This window comes from Oryctolagus cuniculus, chromosome 5 (genome assembly GCF_964237555.1).
Source record: "Oryctolagus cuniculus chromosome 5, mOryCun1.1, whole genome shotgun sequence".
Taxonomy (NCBI): domain Eukaryota; kingdom Metazoa; phylum Chordata; class Mammalia; order Lagomorpha; family Leporidae; genus Oryctolagus; species Oryctolagus cuniculus.
Genome location: NC_091436.1, coordinates 69460049 through 69479069, shown reverse-complemented (window position 1 = coordinate 69479069; position 19021 = coordinate 69460049). Strand labels below are relative to the sequence as shown.

Below are 19021 nucleotides of genomic sequence, written 5' to 3'. Positions count from 1 at the left end.
TCCTAATTAATAACTTTAATCAAAATGCAGCTTATTATCTAAAAATAATTAAGCCACACTTAAAATATTTTAAGAGTCACTCTTGACATTTTCTTTTGTTTGAAATATATTTTTAAAGATTATGAATTTCTTCTTCTGTGAGAGGATTTGAAGCAACAGTTTTGTAGTATATTTTCAGTTGGCTATATTAAAAAAAAACTTCTGAAAACTAGTAAAATTTGTCTTTGCTTCATTTACATAGACATGTTGTTAGTCGAATTTGCTTTGGCACATTAGTTGGTTATGCTTGCAGTTCTGCTTACTTTTATCAAATCAAAAAGATGTCTCAGCTGAAATTTAGGGCCAGAGTCAGTCAAACTGCCATCGCAGAACTTGTCTTTACCATCTGTTTTGATGCCTTCCTGACATGGTAGCTTTTTGATGGATGGAGTTGTAGGAAACACCCCATCAGCAAAGGCAGCATTCCTGGACATCTGTAGCATCTTGAGATTGAACAAAAGGTTTTGCTGAACTAGCTGTGACACTTACCTCAGCAAATGCTAAATTTGTCTAAGCAGAAAATACACTTACTATTCCTGTTGCAACTGTTTTTTGGGGGAAAATTTACTATCACGATGGTCTTGAATTAACATTCTTGCCCAGATGCTCATATTTTACCCTGGATGTTCAAGCACCTCCATGCTGCGAGTGAAGGTGGTGTAGTAGTTACTTCTCAAACACATACATTTATTCTTTAACTTTCTTAACTGTGTGAAGAACATCAGGTCTTTGCGTCAGCCAAGGTAGGGAATTTGTCTTAGCCTCTTCAACTTACTGTTACTCAACCAATTTGGAATTATGAAATAGATAACACACACACACACACACACACACACACATCAAAGTAAGGGAGTATTGAGAGAAACAGCCCAAGACTAGCTCTCTTCTAATATAATACCCCCAAAATATCCACTCTTAATGTCTTCCATTATTTTTTATATCCTATAGTACATCAATTATCTAATTGCTTCTAGATATCTCACTCTTAATGTCTTCCATTATTTTTTATATCCTATAGTACATCAATTATCTAATTGCTTCTAGATATCTCACTGTTAAATATCTTCATAGTTGTGTATTTCACCTTTTACTTAGTGTTTTATGTCAATTATTTCATAATGCTTCAACCACTTTAATTATCCACTTACCATCACATTAACCAAACAGATGTTAAAGAAATCTCAGATTTATTTATTTTTTCACTTTTATGAAAGGCAGAAAAACACAAAGAAAAAAAGAAGAGGAGTAAGATTGAAAGAGGGAGAAGGGGGTGGGGAGAGGAAGAGGGATCCTGCATCCAAATTCTTGCAAAAAATGGAGCTGGGCCAGGTGGAAGCCAGGAGCCAGGAACTCCACACAGGTCCCAGTCGGGTTGCAGGAATCCAAGCACATAGTTAATCATCTGCTGCCTCCCAATAGCAGTAGCAGAAAGCTGGATTGAAGCAGGAGTGGGATAAAAATCCCAAGTACTCGAATGTGGCATAACAAGCAATGGCTTAGCTCACTGCCAAAGCACCCGCCCCAGATATTTTAATTAAAAAAATTTTTCTGTTACATAAACAAAACATTTACATGAAGAAAACTTTTTGTTAAAATACTGCATTTTGTATGAACACTGTAGAATGCTTATATAAAATTGATACCTTTTCACAAAAACAATGCCCTATGAGTCTGCCTTTGATGTTGTTGGTTGCTAAGAAAAAATTTAAAGCTTTTATTTTATAATTGCTTACAGAACACATTTCAATACATTTACTTCATAATGTTAACAGAAAAAGCTTAGCAGTGATGGTAAGGCCTGCTTTTTTCAGGACCTTTGCATTAGGTAGAGGGATCATTGCAATAGGAATTTTCAGTGGAGGAGAGAGATTATGTTAACTTCTGAATATATCATGGACAAATGAGAATTGATAGCCAAAGAGAAGAGGGCCAGCTGATGGACAACTACTACGAGGAATCATTAGCCATAAGAGGAATCTGGATAAATTGATCTAATAGGATTCTTGTGAAAGACAAGGTAGAGTGGTCAGACATCATGTGGAAGATGGTGGAGGATCAAGAACAAATCAAATATTGGAGATCATCAGATATTAGCAGTAGGGAGTTCTTGCTAAACTGATAAACCAGGGTCCTATGCTAAACTGGGTTTCATGCGAAATTGCACAAATGTGACTAGAGAACACTGAGAAGCTGAGCAAACTTTGGTCAAGCAGAGAACATTGTCACTAGTGAGCCCTACGTTTAGAACAGCAACAATAAAAGCAATCTATGGTTTAAATAAACATGCATTGGTTTACTCTAAATGCATGGACTTATTTCCAACCTAAAAATTCATCCTTTAAGGATAGTTAATAATACTTGTTAATGATTATTAATAACATTATTGTTAACACTATTTAAAAGGAAATCTGAAGGCAGTTCCAAAATAACTCAAAAGATTCAAGTAAATTTAAAATGAAGTGTTTGAATAGTACAACAGTGATTTGTAAATTTAATTGAGAGTACCCATACAAAAATTGTTATTTTTCATTTTTTTATACAGAGTTTTGTGATTTCTGGACATGGTCTCACCATGTTACATGGGAAGTTAAGAAAATATTAACACATTCTAATGAAGAGAATATTTATGAAAGAAACTCATGTTTGTTTTTTCAGGCAAGATACAAAATCTGAAGAATTTCATTTTTACCTTGCGTAGTAATAATTATATGGTAAAATAATTCTCTATACAGGATAGGTAATTCTGTAAATATATTACAAGAGTTCATCTATATTATGTTTTCAAGACTATAGTTTCATATAAGATATCTTATATTTCATGAAATTTTCATTAATATTAATCTTTTAGCTTTCAGTTAGGAACTTATTAATTTACATATTTAATGGAATTTTAGTACCTATTAATAGTAGTGGACGTGATACCCTAGAATTTTACTATTTTATATCTTTAGAGCTTTTTCTATTTTTATTCACACCGCTACATTAGGTTTAATTTTCATTTTGCACCAAACTTCAGTTTATGTTTCCTTTATTTAACTAAACTCATCCATATCTAATTCGCATGCATTTTTAGTCACAGCTGAGCTCCTGTGCCTATGCATTAAGAAAGTTGAATTGTGGTTATAATTTCTTTCCAATGTCCTTGAAACTTCAACCCAATCCGAAATGGATTTTGAATTTTAAAAAGCTAATTTAGTCTGTGGGAGTCAGTGGGTTTTAAATAGTAGCATATAGCTTTGTTCATTTCTTTCAGGAAGAGTGTGGTCAGGGTAAATGGCAACACATTTGAAGAATAGCTGTGGAATAAATGTGTCGATTTTTTAAAATTTTCAGATGTATAGATATTATTAACACAAATAATTTATCTTATTTTCAAAATTAATTGGCAAAGTTGTTCTCTCTAATTCTCGAAATCAGTGTTTTTTCTTTTTAAATAATATTCTTTCTTTTAATTTGACACATACTCATAACTAAATAACTAGATATTTATTTCCAAATGATGTCCATAAAGCATGATTAAAAGTTTTAGGTGAATTTGTTAAATGGATAGGAGGGATAATAAATTTTGATAAGTAGCTATTTTTCATTCTAAAGTTTGATAAAATTAGCTAATTTAATGCAAACATATACACACAGATAGACATGTATATATCTGAAAGTATACTTAGGAAGCTGCTTTATTAGTTACTTTGTATTTTTTTAAAGGTTTATTTATTTGAAAGTCAGAGTTACACAGAGAGAGAAGGAGAGGCAGAGAAAGAGAGAGAGAGAGAGAGAGAAAAGAGAGAGAGAGGTCTTCCAACTGCTGGTTCACTCCCCAGTTGGCCGCAACTGCTGGAGCTGTGCTGATCTGAAACCAGGTGGCAGAAGCTTCTTCTGGGTCTCTCACCAGGTACAGGGGCCCAAGGAGTTGGACCATCTTCTACTGCTTTCCCAGATCATAACAGAGGGATGGATTGGAAGTGGAGCAGCTGGGTCTTGAGCTGGCACCCATATGGGATGCCAGCACCAACAGGAGATGGCTTTACCCGCTATGCCACAACGCTGTCCCCAGTTATTTTTAATATATGATAGTTGCCTTATATTTTGACAAGCCACTCTAAAATATGGTTGCAGTGCCTGGAAGAGAAGTTTAATTTCCATACAAATTTGTAGATTACATAGCAGGTTTTCTTTGAATAAACAAAGCTCAAAATTGTACTCATTTAGAAAACAACACATGTCCCTAGTATGAAAAATCTTGATTTGGTCCTCTCTTTTGAAGCGACTATGCCTATGGAGAAAGAGAGGTCTGGCCTAAAGTTTCCTGTTATAGATCCTACTGGACAAAAATAAAAACAGAACCTTAGCTTTAGCAAGGAGGAATAAATGGAAGAGCAGCAGCCACCCAGTATGGAACTCTAACTCTTGGATGGGGAATTATTTACAAAAGAACAGAAACTAAAATGGTAGGTACCGACTTGAATAGTGAGAAAATAAGATTCTAAAATAATTTCTAATAAGATTGGTAGAGTACATAAAAGACAATCTAGTAGTCTGTGTTTCAATCAACTGTACTGTTGCTGAGTGATATATCCTACAGATCAAATGAATATGAATCTTTGGCACGGTCACATTAGACCTAGCTGTCTCTATTCTTAGGGTACAGACAGGAAAATATTCTGCCAAAAGTTTCTGTTTGAAAAAAAGAGTCATAATTACAGTAGTTTAATTAAAATATAAAAGTGTTCAGAGTAGAATGCATGCAGGTTGTTTGTCTTACCACCTTTGGTGGAAGACAGTGTAAGGCAATAAATCACTTTGCCTCTCCTGTTGTTACTGGCATTGCTGACTGGAACAATCCCCATGATTGCAAATGTTGCATACTCATTCATTGATGTTCCATGTAAATTGGCTTGGAATTGATGGGCTTTAGCCTCTACTTGGTTCAACTATTGTTTGTTAACTTCACAATTAATTTAAACATAAGCAAAGGATGTGGGAGACTATTGAGTGGTGTGTAAGTATTTCACACACATTCAAAGATCCTAAAAATTTTATCACCTTTTAAAATTAGATTTATTTTTTTAGGAATCAGTTAGTACGTCCCTGTATTTAATATATGCAAATAATATTAAAAGATTATTATTAGCAACTGCTCAATTCTATTATGAGAAATCTTCAAAAATTCATGGTAAATTCATATTATAAAAAACCATTTTGCACCAGAATAAACATCTTTAAAGGTCATTTTTTGAGCCTTGGTGATTAACAGAAACTACTTACTTATTTTTATTTTATTATAAATGTTGAGAGATGGGATGGGGGGGTGTCATCCATTCTTAGTCTCACATTGGGGCTGGGCCCAGCTGAAACCAAAAGCCAGGAACTCAATCTGGGTCTCACACATGGGTGGCAGGGACCCAAGTACTTGAGTCATCCTCTGCTGACTCCCAGGGTGTACATTAGTAGGAGACTGGAACAAGAGCACAGATAGGCCTTTAACAGAGGCAATCACATAAGCAGTGTGAGTGTGCGAGCAATGTTCTAAACACTGTTCCAAATGCCTGTGCTTTCCACAAACTCTTTGAAGGACCCTATACGTATGTAATTCTGTTTGGTTATTTTCTTTTGATATTGCTTATGGATTTTTTTCTGTGTAACAGGTTTGAATATTTAAATTCTACATATTGAATACTTAAATTCTACATAAATATTTCATTCTTCTGCATAGAAATTTAGGTGTTTCTCTTTAAACTTGCTTTATTTAATTTGTTAGCCAAAATTAAAAGTTATATTATTTCTGCATCTATCCCCCTACATCTTCTAGTAGTTATTCCATAAGGCATATTTTAAATTATCTTTAAATCACGACCTTAACCAATAGTAAGATTAATTACATAGAAACAAACTATAATTTCAGAAAATCATATCTACTATCATTTACAGTAGACCTGTACTACAATATAATTACCTTAAACTCACTTTTTTTCCTGTTTGTGATGGGTATCACAAAAACTTCACAGGGATGTGAACATTTAAATATTATTGTGTTCCTGCAATGCTTAGCTTAATATTTTGCACATAGTAAGTTCTCAGCTCATAGCAGTATTCAGAAAAGTAGATAAGAATGTGTTATTTTTATGGCACAGGTCTTACTTTAATTCATTCTAATGTTAGCTGTAATTAGCCTATCATTTAAATTTATTGCAATGAAGATTATGTTTAATAAATTTTCATTAGTAATTTCCTATAGCTATACTGTTAGAACTTTATACAGAGATAATACAGGATTAAGAGAAATATCTTTTTTTTGCATAGATACATTTTCAATAATATTGCATTTTTTATGACTTGATGTTTCATAGCTAATTGCTTTCATTAAGTAGCTTTATTAGTTTGCTCCATCCATTGCTTCAAATATTTTTTGAGTGCTTGTCAGTAATCATACTTAATGTGTGGATACAACAGTGGTCATCAAGAGTCATGAGTACTATGAAAGTTAAGCAAATAATCATTGAATATGGTATATAATTAAGAATTGCAAGGATGGCTGTAATATACTATGAGAACATAAAATTCATCTAGTAAAGCACAAGAATTTGCTGAGTCTGTCCTAACATAAAACTCCGTTAATGTTTTAGATTGCATCACTGGGAATAACTGGGTCACATAGGCAACACACTATGAAATGGGGGATGTGAAATTTGTGTTTTATTGAGAGAAATAAAGAGCAAATGATTGGGCATCTAGCTATTCCTGCTAGAACTTTGAAGCCAGTTTTTATCTTTTCAAATCTAAAGGACAGTAGAATAGAGTGCCAACTTTTTTTGTTTTTTGTTTATTTTTCAAATTTTAGGAGTAACATAGAAAGAAAAAGTAAAATGGTACCCTGTGAGCTAATAATGTTTGGATTGACATAATCAAGTTTTAAATTTAGAAAGAAATGACAATATAGAGAGAAGTTTAAAGGAGGCCATGGTACATGTGAGGAGATCTGTTAGGAGAGCATCTTAAGAATACAGAAGTAGATCTGAGCATTATATGCTGGAGAGCTTTGAAGTAACCCAAGTTCAGGAGAAAAGGCTAAGTGAAAAAATATGGAGTCCATTGATATCTTTACTCAGATTCATTTCCATAAAGGACAGATTAGAAGGTGGATTGGTATGATTAGAAGACTAGGTAAAAAATAAGGACATGGAGTAATAAGAAATACTGATTAATTCTGTTGTAAAGAGGAAGAAACAGAAAATATAATGTAGGGAAAATTTTGTCCAGGAGAATAAGGGGAATTAAGATAGGAAGAAACATAACATGTTTAACTGTTGTCAGTTGAAGCCTAATGACGAGAGAAATAATTCCTAAAAAGGTTGCAAAGATGTGATGAAATTCAAAGTCTCACACTGGGGCTGGGCCCAGCTGAAACCAAAAGCCAGGAACTCAATCTGGGTCTCACACATGGGTGGCAGGGACCCAAGTACTTGAGTCATCCTCTGCTGACTCCCAAAGTGTACATTAGTAGGAGACTGGGACAAGAGCACAGATGGGCCTTTAACAGAGGCAATCACATAAGCAGTGTGAGTGTGCAAGCAATGTTCTAAACACTGTTCCAAATGCCTGTGCTTTCCACAAACTCTTTGAAGGACCCTACACGTATGTAATTCTGTTTGGTTATTTTTTTTTTTTTGATACTGCTTATGGATTCATGGTAGGAGAAAAGGCAATAAAAATTATGCAGAGGGGCAAGAAATTCAGTGAAACTCTGACTGATCTTAAAGGAATGGTTATTGCCTCCTCTGACTTCTGTCATACTTTCCCTTATCAATTTAACTTAACATCTTATGTCACTGGGCATGGGATTTATCACACTATAATCTACTCACAAATATGAGAGTTTAAGTTTTTCTAGAACAGGGAGCATGCTTTGTTTTTAGTTAATTTCTATAGATGCAGTGCCTGGCAAGATCTTTTGCACTAACCTTTCATTCTTAGAATGAAAGTAAAAATGAGTGAATTAATTAGCAGGTGGATTGTTGGAAGGAATAAGCTGCAATGTACAGTAAAACTCATGCGACTCAGGCTTTTCACCTGGAAAGCTACAGGCCACATTGTTTGAAGACCTTCCTCATGAAAGTCTCAGTGAGCTTTTGCTAATGTTGCCTATGAGCATGATCATATCACCTTTTTGAGACAAAAATAGCCTGTTTCTGTATTCTTAAAATAATTATATTTTTTCTAAAGGTAATAATGTAGGTGACTATCTGAATGCAGTTGCACATATTACAGTCACAGCCCACACAGAGTTACTATATCTCCATATCAACTAGTTCTACAAACTTACAAGATTAACACAGTCTTATCTTTAGAGAACTTTTTTGACAAAAATAATCTTACGTGAATTTACTAATTTACTGATATCAATGAGGAAGCTTGTTATTAGATACGACTGATAAATTGTGGCTCATTCAAGGTCCTGCATTGATCCAGTTCAGTCAAGTTTCCCAATTTTATTTCAATTTGGCCAAATGGCAGTAAAATATATTGCTGCTGATGATTATTTTTAAGAAAAGAAAACATTTGATCAGGGAAATTGAAGACATCTAATTTAGAGAATAAGATGAAATAATCAGAAACTCATCACCAGACATTCTGAATGGTGCAGAATGAGCTATCAAATACAGTCTTGACTCCCTGAAAAGAATAACTGCCTTTAACTGCATCAAATGGCTTCAGCTTGCTGCCTATCATATTATGCTCAGTCATTCTGTTCCCTTTTATTCCTCTATTAACTCACAGTAACACGGAGAAGAGCAATTCTGTCTGTTTCATTGTCCTTCGCTTCAAATATCCAGTTTTAAGAGATTGCAGATGCATTGAGATAAAACTGCCAGCATTATTCCAAGGACTGACAGGTTTGCTAACAACCAAATGCTTTCAGATCACTACACTAGACTCAGATCCACCTTTGATATAAACCACATATGGCTTCAGTCCTGTTTTCCTGAATTAACTCTAATTTCCCAGTGACCAAGGTCAGATGAGTCCAGATAGGGCTCAGCTGTTCCTACCTCGCTCATATGTTCCAGTATTGTTGGTAATTTATTTACTGTAATAAAAAATTAAAATGCAAATCCCAGCCAAATTCTCCTTTGTCGAGGGAGACCTTGGTATGAGATTTTCTCAAGCCACATACCAGACTATTATTCATGATTTTTTTCATAATTAAATAAAAACATTATCATAGCATTTATTACCAATATTTAAACAAATGCTAGAAACAAAATTTAACTATGTAATTTTATTGAAAAGGAAAAATTTGAATAACTGCCAGGCAGGGATGCCAAATTTTACTTTGATAATTATGAAAATTGTCAGATTACTGACTTCTCCTTTGATAATTTAACCATATTCATTTATATACAAAACTTCAATTACTTCTAAAAGAATTATGAATTAGGACATAGAAATATTTATTATGAATTATTTATTTTGTTAAAAAGTGTGATGGAATTTTTCTTAATAAAAACAATTTTTAAGGTTACTTCAGGATATTTTGAATATTCTTTCATCAGATAAATTTTTAAAGAATCTGCATTGAACTTAACATTCAAATAAGCATAAAATATAGTAAAATAATGCTCATCTTTCTTTATATTACTGATCTTTTATGATTATGATATTTAAATTAAAATTGTTAAAGGTTTTCCATTTTATTCATGGAGACAAAGTTGCCTCTGAAACATATCATAATCATTAATTCTAAATTCTTGATTCTAAAGATTACACAAATTTTGATAATATTATTTTCTTATTATTTTTAGACAGCCTGACAGGTTTACAAAAGTAGGTCCTATGGGAACAAATCTTTCTAAATTTTAATTTTATGTGTCAGCAAGCAAAAAGAACACAGTTGAAAAACTCATTTGTGTATCAACAGCAATTTGAATCAAAGATGTTTTTTAAAAAAACAAGATGGCTTTGTTATTCTATGAGGAAAGCCCTATGCAAGTGGTATAGCAGCAATACCTATTAGCTGTTCATAATATTTTAGAAGGGATAGAAGCAGAATGACAAAACACTATTCTAAAATCTTACCTATTCTAAAATTCTCTAAAATACTGCTGAAAAATTGCCTAAACTTTCTTAGTAGTTTGAGACTTGCAAAGAGGCAAAAATTTTGCTGCTACTAGCTATATTCCAGAGTTCTAGTGGAAACTAAACTAACATATCTTTAAGATTTAAAGTATTAGTCACATGTGAAAAGATAAAATGTTAGCCATATTTTAGCTACATATAAATATTTTAAAAATTTACATTGCATTCTCATTTTAAAGCATATTTTAATAACTGCATTCTAAAATCTTTTATATTTCTTATTCTTTTAAAGTTTATTCTTGAAAAGATCTTTTATCCATTTGTTGATGTTTCATAGCCTATAAAAACTGCTACTATAAGCAGACAGTGTCTTAAAAACTGGTTTTATTGGTTTTGTGCTGAAGTAGCAAAAAACAAATCAGCTTACAAGCTTCAGTATTTTGATAAAATAAATACTGCTAAACACTGACACACCAAATCCATGCACTGCAGCATAGAAGGAAGAGTGTCTTTAATGTGTGGCAGAATTAAAGAAAGAAATAAAATAGAAAGGAATCTTTTCTACTATCCACATTGGCAGATAGTATGCAATGAGTGAGAAAATAAGATTATTTTATTTACAAAAATTTAAAAATGCTTTTCATTTCAATGTTTTATCTTTTATATGCTGTTCATGTGATACTCTGAGACAGAATTTAATGTACTTGCCTGGTGTTGTCTTTTTCAATTAATATATACAACATAACTGTAAAAATATACTTTGAATTTTTTTCATTTTTGCCAGAGAAATTATTTTATATGATTAAAATTTCTCCAGAAAATTATACTGCCTTTGATTTTATCTATCTTACTTTGTATTTATTTTTTTCTTATCTGTGAAAGAAAGAAGTAGATAAACATGTATTATATGCTTTTCTCCTCTCCTACACAAATAATTTAATATTTCTTGTATTTGGCTATACTTGATTTGATCAGTTCTCTCTTATGCTCTAACTGGTTATTACCTCATCTTTCCTCAGAGAATTATTTTATGATAAGTTAAGCTTACTAGCTGTTTTTCATTTATCTTATTTCTTTTCAGAAACACATTGCTATGGAAGGTCTCTAGTAGTAAATTTGAGAGCAGTAGTGGGCCAGGCTTGTCTCAATTCCTGAAGCTTTTCTGTTCTCACTTTTCAAATCACTGTGGCCAGCAGATTTCAGTGGACATTTTAGCTTAGGTACTTAGTCTCTAGGTGTGATTTTATTAGATCCTTTGGCTATGATCAGTAGCAACTTCACTAAATGAAATTAACCATTGTTACAGGAGATTGAGCAATACGTCAGACAAGCAATTCTTAAAATATGTCCATAGTCTTTAGTTTGTGCTGCTACTAGATATGTCATTTTTATTAAGTCAGGTTGTATGCCAATTTTACATTCAATGTACAAATGTTTTAATTACTTCTCACTTAAGTTCATTTTATTCTTTTTTTAAAATATATATTTATTTGCTCAAATGGCAGAGTTAGGAGACAGAGGGAGAGACAAAGAGAGATAGTCTATCCACTAGTTCACTCCCTAAACAGATGCAATGGCCACAGCTGGGCAAGACCAGTGTTAGGAGCCAGGAGTTTCTTTTAATCTCTCAAGTGATTGCAGATATCCAAGCACTTAGGCCATCTTCTACTGCTTTCCCAGGTTCATCAGCAGTGAGATGGATTGGAAGTGGAGCAGTGAAGATTTGCTCTGTGCCCATATTGGATGCCTATGCTGCAAGCAGTGCCCTTAACAGATCTGCCACATCACTGGCCCCCATTGTTGTTCTTGATCTTTAACTTGTATAGATTCCATATACTAAGTTTACTCTTCAAGATCTTATTTGTTTGAATTTAAGAGTATTCAACTTCTGAGTTTATTAAAAATAAACTTAGTTCATTCTTCTTTTCTTCTGATGTAGCAGATATTAGAGTGTACCATTACATATATGTGAAATATAAAAATTTTTAAATCAGATGTCAAATGAATTGAGTTTTATGCTCTCATCTACTCCACATGAAACCCATATTATTAGGAAATTTGCATTATTTCTCATGCTTTATTGATGCATATAAAATATATTATTATTAAGATATTGCCAAATAAAATTGTGTATTTGGCAATTACATGTCAAACATGGTGTTTTGACATATAAGTAAATTGCAAAACAATGATCACAATCAAGCTAAATCTTAGATTAATTTTTTTAAAAAACACATTTATTTGAAAGCAGAATTAGAGGTAGAGAGAGAGAGAAAGATCTTCTGCTTGTTCACTCCCCAAATGCCTGCAAGTGCCCACTGGGCTTGGTCAAAGTTAGGAGTTTGGGGCTTCTTCTGGGTCTCCCACGTGGGTGCAGGGGCCCAAGAACTTGAGCCATCTTCTGCTGCTTTCCTTAGGAGGGAGCTAGATTGGAAGTGGAGCAGCTGGGACTTCAACCAGCTCCCATATAGGATGCCCGCACCGCAGGCAGTGGCTGTACCCGATACACCACAGTGCCAACCCCCAGGGATCTATCATTTCATTTTTTTCCTTGTAAGAACATTTAGGATCCACACTCAGCACATTTAAAGCATAACCTGAGAGTGACTATGCTAAGACTGCTTAGATTCACCATGATAAAGTGAAATAAACTGAGGACAGGACAAACACTACACCATCACTTATATATGGAATCAAAAGTCAAACTCATGAAAACATAAAGTAGAATGGTGGTCAGGGAGTAAGGAAGACATCTGTTAGCCAAAAGGATTCTGCATTATTCCTTGTCCTTTATCTGACATTTTAAATCACTCATTTCTTTTGAAATATCCCCTCATTGGCATTTAAAATGTTCAAGTTGTCTCAGCTTTTGAAAATGATACTTAAGCCAAAATAGTCCTCTGTTTATTACCTTGGATCTGGCTTCTTCTGAGACTAATTTTTCATTTCTTTTTCCATTACTAGCTTAAATTTACTTTCCCCAAATCTTTCCTTAATTCACTTTGATGCAACGTTTATTCCTTTTTTTAAGAATCAGCTCTTCATTTCACTGATATTTTGTGCTTTTTTTGGTTTCAATTTTGTTTATTTTGCCTCTAATTTTAATTATGTCTTTCTTCCTTCTAATTTTGGGTTTGGTTTGTTGTTCTTCTAGTTCCTTGAAATTCATTGATAGCTGATTTATTTGGTTCCTCTCCAATTTCTTCATGTAGGCATCAAATGCTATAAACTTCCCTCTTAACATTGCTTTTGCTGTATCTCTTAATTTTGACATAATATATTGTCCTATTCATTTGTTTCAAATTTTTTTTGATTACCTCTATCATCCACTGTTCATTCAGGGGCATGTTCTACAGTATCCATATGTTTGCATATTATCTAGAGATTGTTGAGTTGTTGATTTCCAGGTTTATTCCATTGTTGTCACAAAAGATGAAAAGTATGATTTCAGTTTTATTGAATTTGCCGACTTGCTTTACAGCCTAGCATATGATCTATCCTAGAGAAAGTTCCATGCACTGATGAGAAGAAAGTATATTCTGCAACTGTGGGGTAAAAAGTTCCATAGATATCAGTTAGGCTCATTTGGTCCATAATGTTGATTAGCTCTTTTGGTTCTTTATTGATTTTATGTCTAGTTGATCTGTCCATGGATGAAAGTGGTGTGTTAAGTCCCCTGTTACTAATGTATTGGAGTCTATGTCTCCCTTTAGATCCATTAAATTTCTTTTAAATAGCCAGACATCCTGAAATTGGGAGCATATACAATTATTATAGTTATATCTTACTGTTGAATTGATCCATTTATATTACATAGTGCCCTCCTTCATCTTTTTAACCAGTTTTTGTGTTAAAGTCTATTTTGTCTGTCATTAGGATGACTACAGCTGCCCGTTTTTGCTTTCTGTTAGCATGGACATCTTTTTCCATTTTCACTTTCAGTCTGCATGTATCTTTGTTGGTGAGATGTTTCTTGTAGGCAGCAAATAGATGGGTCTTGTTTTTCAATCCATTCAGCCAGTCTGTATATTTTAACTGGAGAGTTGAGGCCATTTACATTCAAGGTGACTATTGATAAGTAACTACTTGGCCCTGCTATTTTCCATAAAAGTTTCAATTGTTTACTTTGGATTTCCTTTGTACTTTTATTGGGATATTTTCCACCTTCATATTCTTTCATAATGATGACTATGTTTCTGGGTGTAGCACATCCATAAGCATCTTTCGTAAGCCTGAAGGGTTTTTAAGACTGATGTGAGAACCTTTAAGGGTGGGAAATTTTTAAGAGCTAGTGAAGTTAGTAGGTAAAGTTGTTGCCTGCAATTCTGGCATCCTATTTGGGAGCTGGTTCAAGTCCTGGGTGCTCCACTTCTCATCCAGCTTCCTGTTAATGGCCAGAGAAAAGTAGCAGTTGACAGCCCAAGTGCTTGGGCCTCTGACACTCAAGTGGGAGACTGGGATGAAGTTGGTTTTAGCCTGGCCTAACCCTGGCCTTTGTGGCCATCTGGGGAATGAATAAGCAGATGAAAGGGCTCTGTCTCTCTCTGTCTCTCCCTGTCTCTCCTTCTCTCTCTGTAATTCTTTCAGATGCATAATCTCTCTCTCTCTCTTTTTTTTAATAAGATGTAGATGAGGGTGGTGGATCACAACAGTTTATTGGCCTGCTTCAAAGGAAAAATACATTTTCTTGTATCTTCATGACAGGACTTAGTTTTATAACCTGGACAAGGTACTTAGTGAAGTTAGTCTCCTCTATTTCCCCACTAAAAGGTAGAGGTAGTTTCTTCCTAAATAATTATATTTTAGAGGGATGTCTCTTTCATTATATGCTTAACATAGAATCATCCTTTACTCATTTGTTCTCTGTAGTTCCTTGAGCTACTGTTTCTTACCTTCTGTTCTTTAGTTCTTTTTAAAAAATATTATTATTCTATTTGGAATATTTTGTTAAAGATGTCTTCCAGTGCTTCACTTGAGGTTTTCTTTCTTTTTTTTTTTTTTTAAAAAAAAAGATTTGTTTATTTGAAAGGCAGAGTTACAGAGAAGCAGAAGCAGAGAGAAAGAGAGAGAGAAAGAGTCTTCCATTCCACTGGTTCACTCCCTAGATGGCCACAATGGCTGGAGCTGCACTGATCTGAAGCCAGGAGCCAGGAATTTGTTCTGCGTCTTCCACATGGGTACAGGGCCCTAAGGACTTGGGCCATCTTCCACTGCATTCCCCATGGAAACCATAGCAGAGAGCTGGATCAGAAATGGAGCAGCTGGGACTTGAGCCAGCACCCATTGGGGATGCCTGCATTGCAGGCAGTGGCATTACCTGCGATTGCCACAATGTTTTCATTTTTAATGTCAGATTTTTAATATGCATTTTTTCTCTGAATATACAATATTTCAAGAGAATGCTGCTAAGTCATTCTGTACTTTGTGCTTTATCCCTGAGGACACTTCTGTCATTTTTTGTTAGTCTTTACATTTCATGTAAAAGACTCTCCTGAAATACCTGCTTGTCCTTGACTGTTTGATCATATTTACCACATTATAAAGGACCCTCTCCAAGCTCTGGATGCTTACTCTATCATAACCCTAATGATATCTTTTTTTTAATAATATAGTTAATAGACTTAAATTTTTTTCCTACTAAAGTATAAGGTTTTTAATATAATTTTATAATTGAAGTAGTGACAGAATTTTTAAAGATCTATTTTATTTATTTGAATGGCAGAGTGACAAAGGGGGAGAGAGAGTTACAGAAAAATGGCTGATCTACTTGTTCACGCGACAGATGGCCTCAATATCCAGGACTGGACAAGGACAAACTTAGGTGTCTGGAATTTTTTAGGGTCTCCTACTTGGGTGGCAGCTGCGAAACATTTGGACCATCTTCCCCTGCTTTTCCAGGTGCATTAATAGGGACCTGCATATGAAGCAGAGCTACTGGGAGTTGAACCAGCACTCCTATATGGGATGCTGTCATTGCAGGCTATACCTAAACCTACTGCACCACAATATAAGCCACATAGTGGGAAAGTTTTTCTCAGTATTGTTTTGTGAAACTAGTGACAATAGTGGTAACATTATATTTTATTATCTTGTACACATAGAAATGAAAACATACTTTAGTTGCAAAAATGATTGCATATCTGTTCAAAAATAATTTTGACTTTTGATGACAGAGCAAGCAACAAGATGAATATCTTCCTTGTGCTTATAGCATCAGGTTATTTTTGCATTTTTATAAGAATTAAATGAAGATAAGTTTCACACATGAGCTTTCAATAAACAGATTCTACCTTGCATCTTGGTATATAAATGAATTTATATTTTACCAGAGCCTTTTGAGCAACAAATATATTTTCCTTAGCAGTGAAATCCTAGTAAAAATGCTACTGAGAATTTTCAATTGGATAAAAAACAAATACCACATTTTCTCCCTTATATGTTGGAGCTAATATTTTTTTAAAAAATCAAAAAAAAAACAAAGCAATAAATGAAAGAAATGCCTGGGTACATCAGTTTTGCTGCAAATACACTGAGTGTTTTGCCAAATTTTGTTTTAAGTATTTGTCAAAACATTGGTAAGAATTATGTACCTCTATAGTTTTAATGATCTGCGACTATTTTAGAATTTGCTATATGTGAGTGATTAATGTTTTTAGCCCTTGCCCATATTCCTTCTGAACTATGGGCTTTTATACTCTTTATTTGTTGAGCTTTCATTTAGTGGAACATTAAGCCTTTGTCTGTAATGCAGATTAAAAATGTTATCTCAAAAAATAAAAATAAAATAAAACAAACAAAACATTTATTGGTCCAAGGTTAGTAGGCCTGAATTAAAGGTGTCTGGTTGTCTTGTGGTGGTATAGATGAGGGTCTGTGATGACCAGAGGAAATGTAGACATCTTTACTTTTAATTATGTCTCAGTGGAAAATAATCATGCTTATTTATAACAAATTATCCTTATCTCTTCAATCTATACCTCTTCTGAATCCTTGGAAATTAATTGGACGTCTGTGTTACAGTGAAACAAATTAAGGAAAGCAAACCATACTGAAGTGTCTCTTTGTGTTCAATGTCTGTCTTTTTCAAATTATACCTGAAAATATGATGAGGAATTTCCATGAGAACCACTTTATGCAGATTTTTGCTTTTTAAATATATTTCCCTACTACTAGTATATAATTATAAGATGGTATAAGTAAATTAAATGGAATCAATTTTGTCTAAATAGTTGATGGTCCCGTGGAAACTCAGTATTATCTATGTTTTCATCAAAGTGTTTTTTTTCCCCCCAGAAATCAAAAATCTCCACCTATGACAAAATGTGGGCCTTTATGAGTAGCAGGAGGCAGTCTGTGCTCGTCAAAAGTAATGAAGAAGGAATCCAGCGAGTCCTCACCTCTGATTATGCCTTCTTAATGGAGTCAACAACCATTGAGTTTGTCACCCAGAGGAACTGTAACCTGACACAGATTGGCGGCCTTATAGACTCCAAAGGTTATGGCGTTGGCACTCCCATGGGTAGGTTAAATGTCAACCACTTGCTGCTTGTTCATTAATCTTAGTTGTAGTGAAAATAAGGATAAACAATGCTTCCACATATGAATGAGCCATTTGAAATTTTGTTTTTATGGAATGTATTTTGCTACCTTCTGTTGTTGTATAAAATAGGTTAACAACTTGGAATAATATTTCTAAATATTATAAATAAAAATGAAAATTAATTTAAATTAAATTAATCCATAGATGTTTTACCATATCAATATTGAAAAACCCACAACACACCCAAAGAACCTTCCCTTCTCAATTGTGAATTTCAAATATTTTATGAATAGAATAATTTATTTTATACTTATAATTTACTTTTATAATTTATAAAATTATAATTTATATCTTTAATAATTTTCATATATATGACTCATGAGATTGTATTTGATTTACACATTAACTAAGAGAATGAGCGACAATCATTTGCATATTTGTCTTGTTTCATTTAAAGAAGATAAAATTAACCAACTTTTTACTAGTAGACATAGTTAGACTATTTACTTCCCAGCATTAGTTATCTTGAATAGCACCTTTTGTTCATATGACAAAAATTTATTTTCTATCATAAAAATGAAATGAAACACAAATAACCTCCAAAAAAGGCCAATAAGCAGAAATTGTGATCTTATGTACATAAATGTATAATTACACATAAACTATTTATGTTTTTATGCCATGAATAAATAAATAAATGCATAATTTTAGTATATATGTATATATACTGGATGGTTTAGTGGTTCCACAAAGTTGTGCTTATCCTAATCCCCAAAACCTCTGAATATCTACCTTATGTAGTTAAAGAAATGATGACAAGAGGGGAGAGATTTGAAAATGATGCCTGTTGGTGTAAAAGATAGAGGAAAGAAGTAAAGAAATACAGGTGATCATTGTAAATTCAGAGAGGTAAGGAATTAGGTTCGTTCCTAGAGAACATAGAAGGCAATGCAGCATTTTAGAGACATCAATATTAGGAATTCTGACATCCGGAACTGTCAGATAATAAACTGTTGCTTCATATCACTAAGTTTAATTTATTACACTAGCAATATGAAACTTTACAAAGGAAAACATCAGCGGTCAGAATTTATTTTGAAATAAATGAGAAAACAATTCTTGGATTGTTGTAGTAGTTAAGAAAACAACACTATACAGGTTAAACTTCTGCAAATTTGTCCATGACTTAGCCAAAACTGAAGAGTAGATATTCATGACAGTTTTGTCATTCATCTTTTTAATAATTGTATTTATTTCAATTTTGAAAATTTATTTTAGAAAATCAACAGATATACAATATTAGAAAATAATAAACAAATTCATAAGAATTTATTCCATAATAAACTCCAGAATTTTTCAATACTATTC

The 19021-nt window shown here is 33.4% G+C and overlaps 1 protein-coding gene across 5 annotated transcripts in view; it reads left to right on the top strand.

Annotated features, from left to right (window-relative positions):
* Positions 1-19021, top strand: part of GRIK2 (glutamate ionotropic receptor kainate type subunit 2) — a 733451-nt gene that overhangs the window by 683831 nt on the left and 30599 nt on the right. For all 5 annotated transcript variants that reach the window (XR_011388963.1, XM_017345301.3, XM_051855437.2 and 2 more), the window contains one exon: positions 17407-17632. Coding sequence is in view for 4 of the 5 variants with exons in the window: in XM_017345301.3 (XP_017200790.1) it covers positions 17407-17632 (226 nt within the window). In the remaining variant the exon portion in view is untranslated. The remainder of the gene's footprint in view (positions 1-17406; positions 17633-19021) is intronic.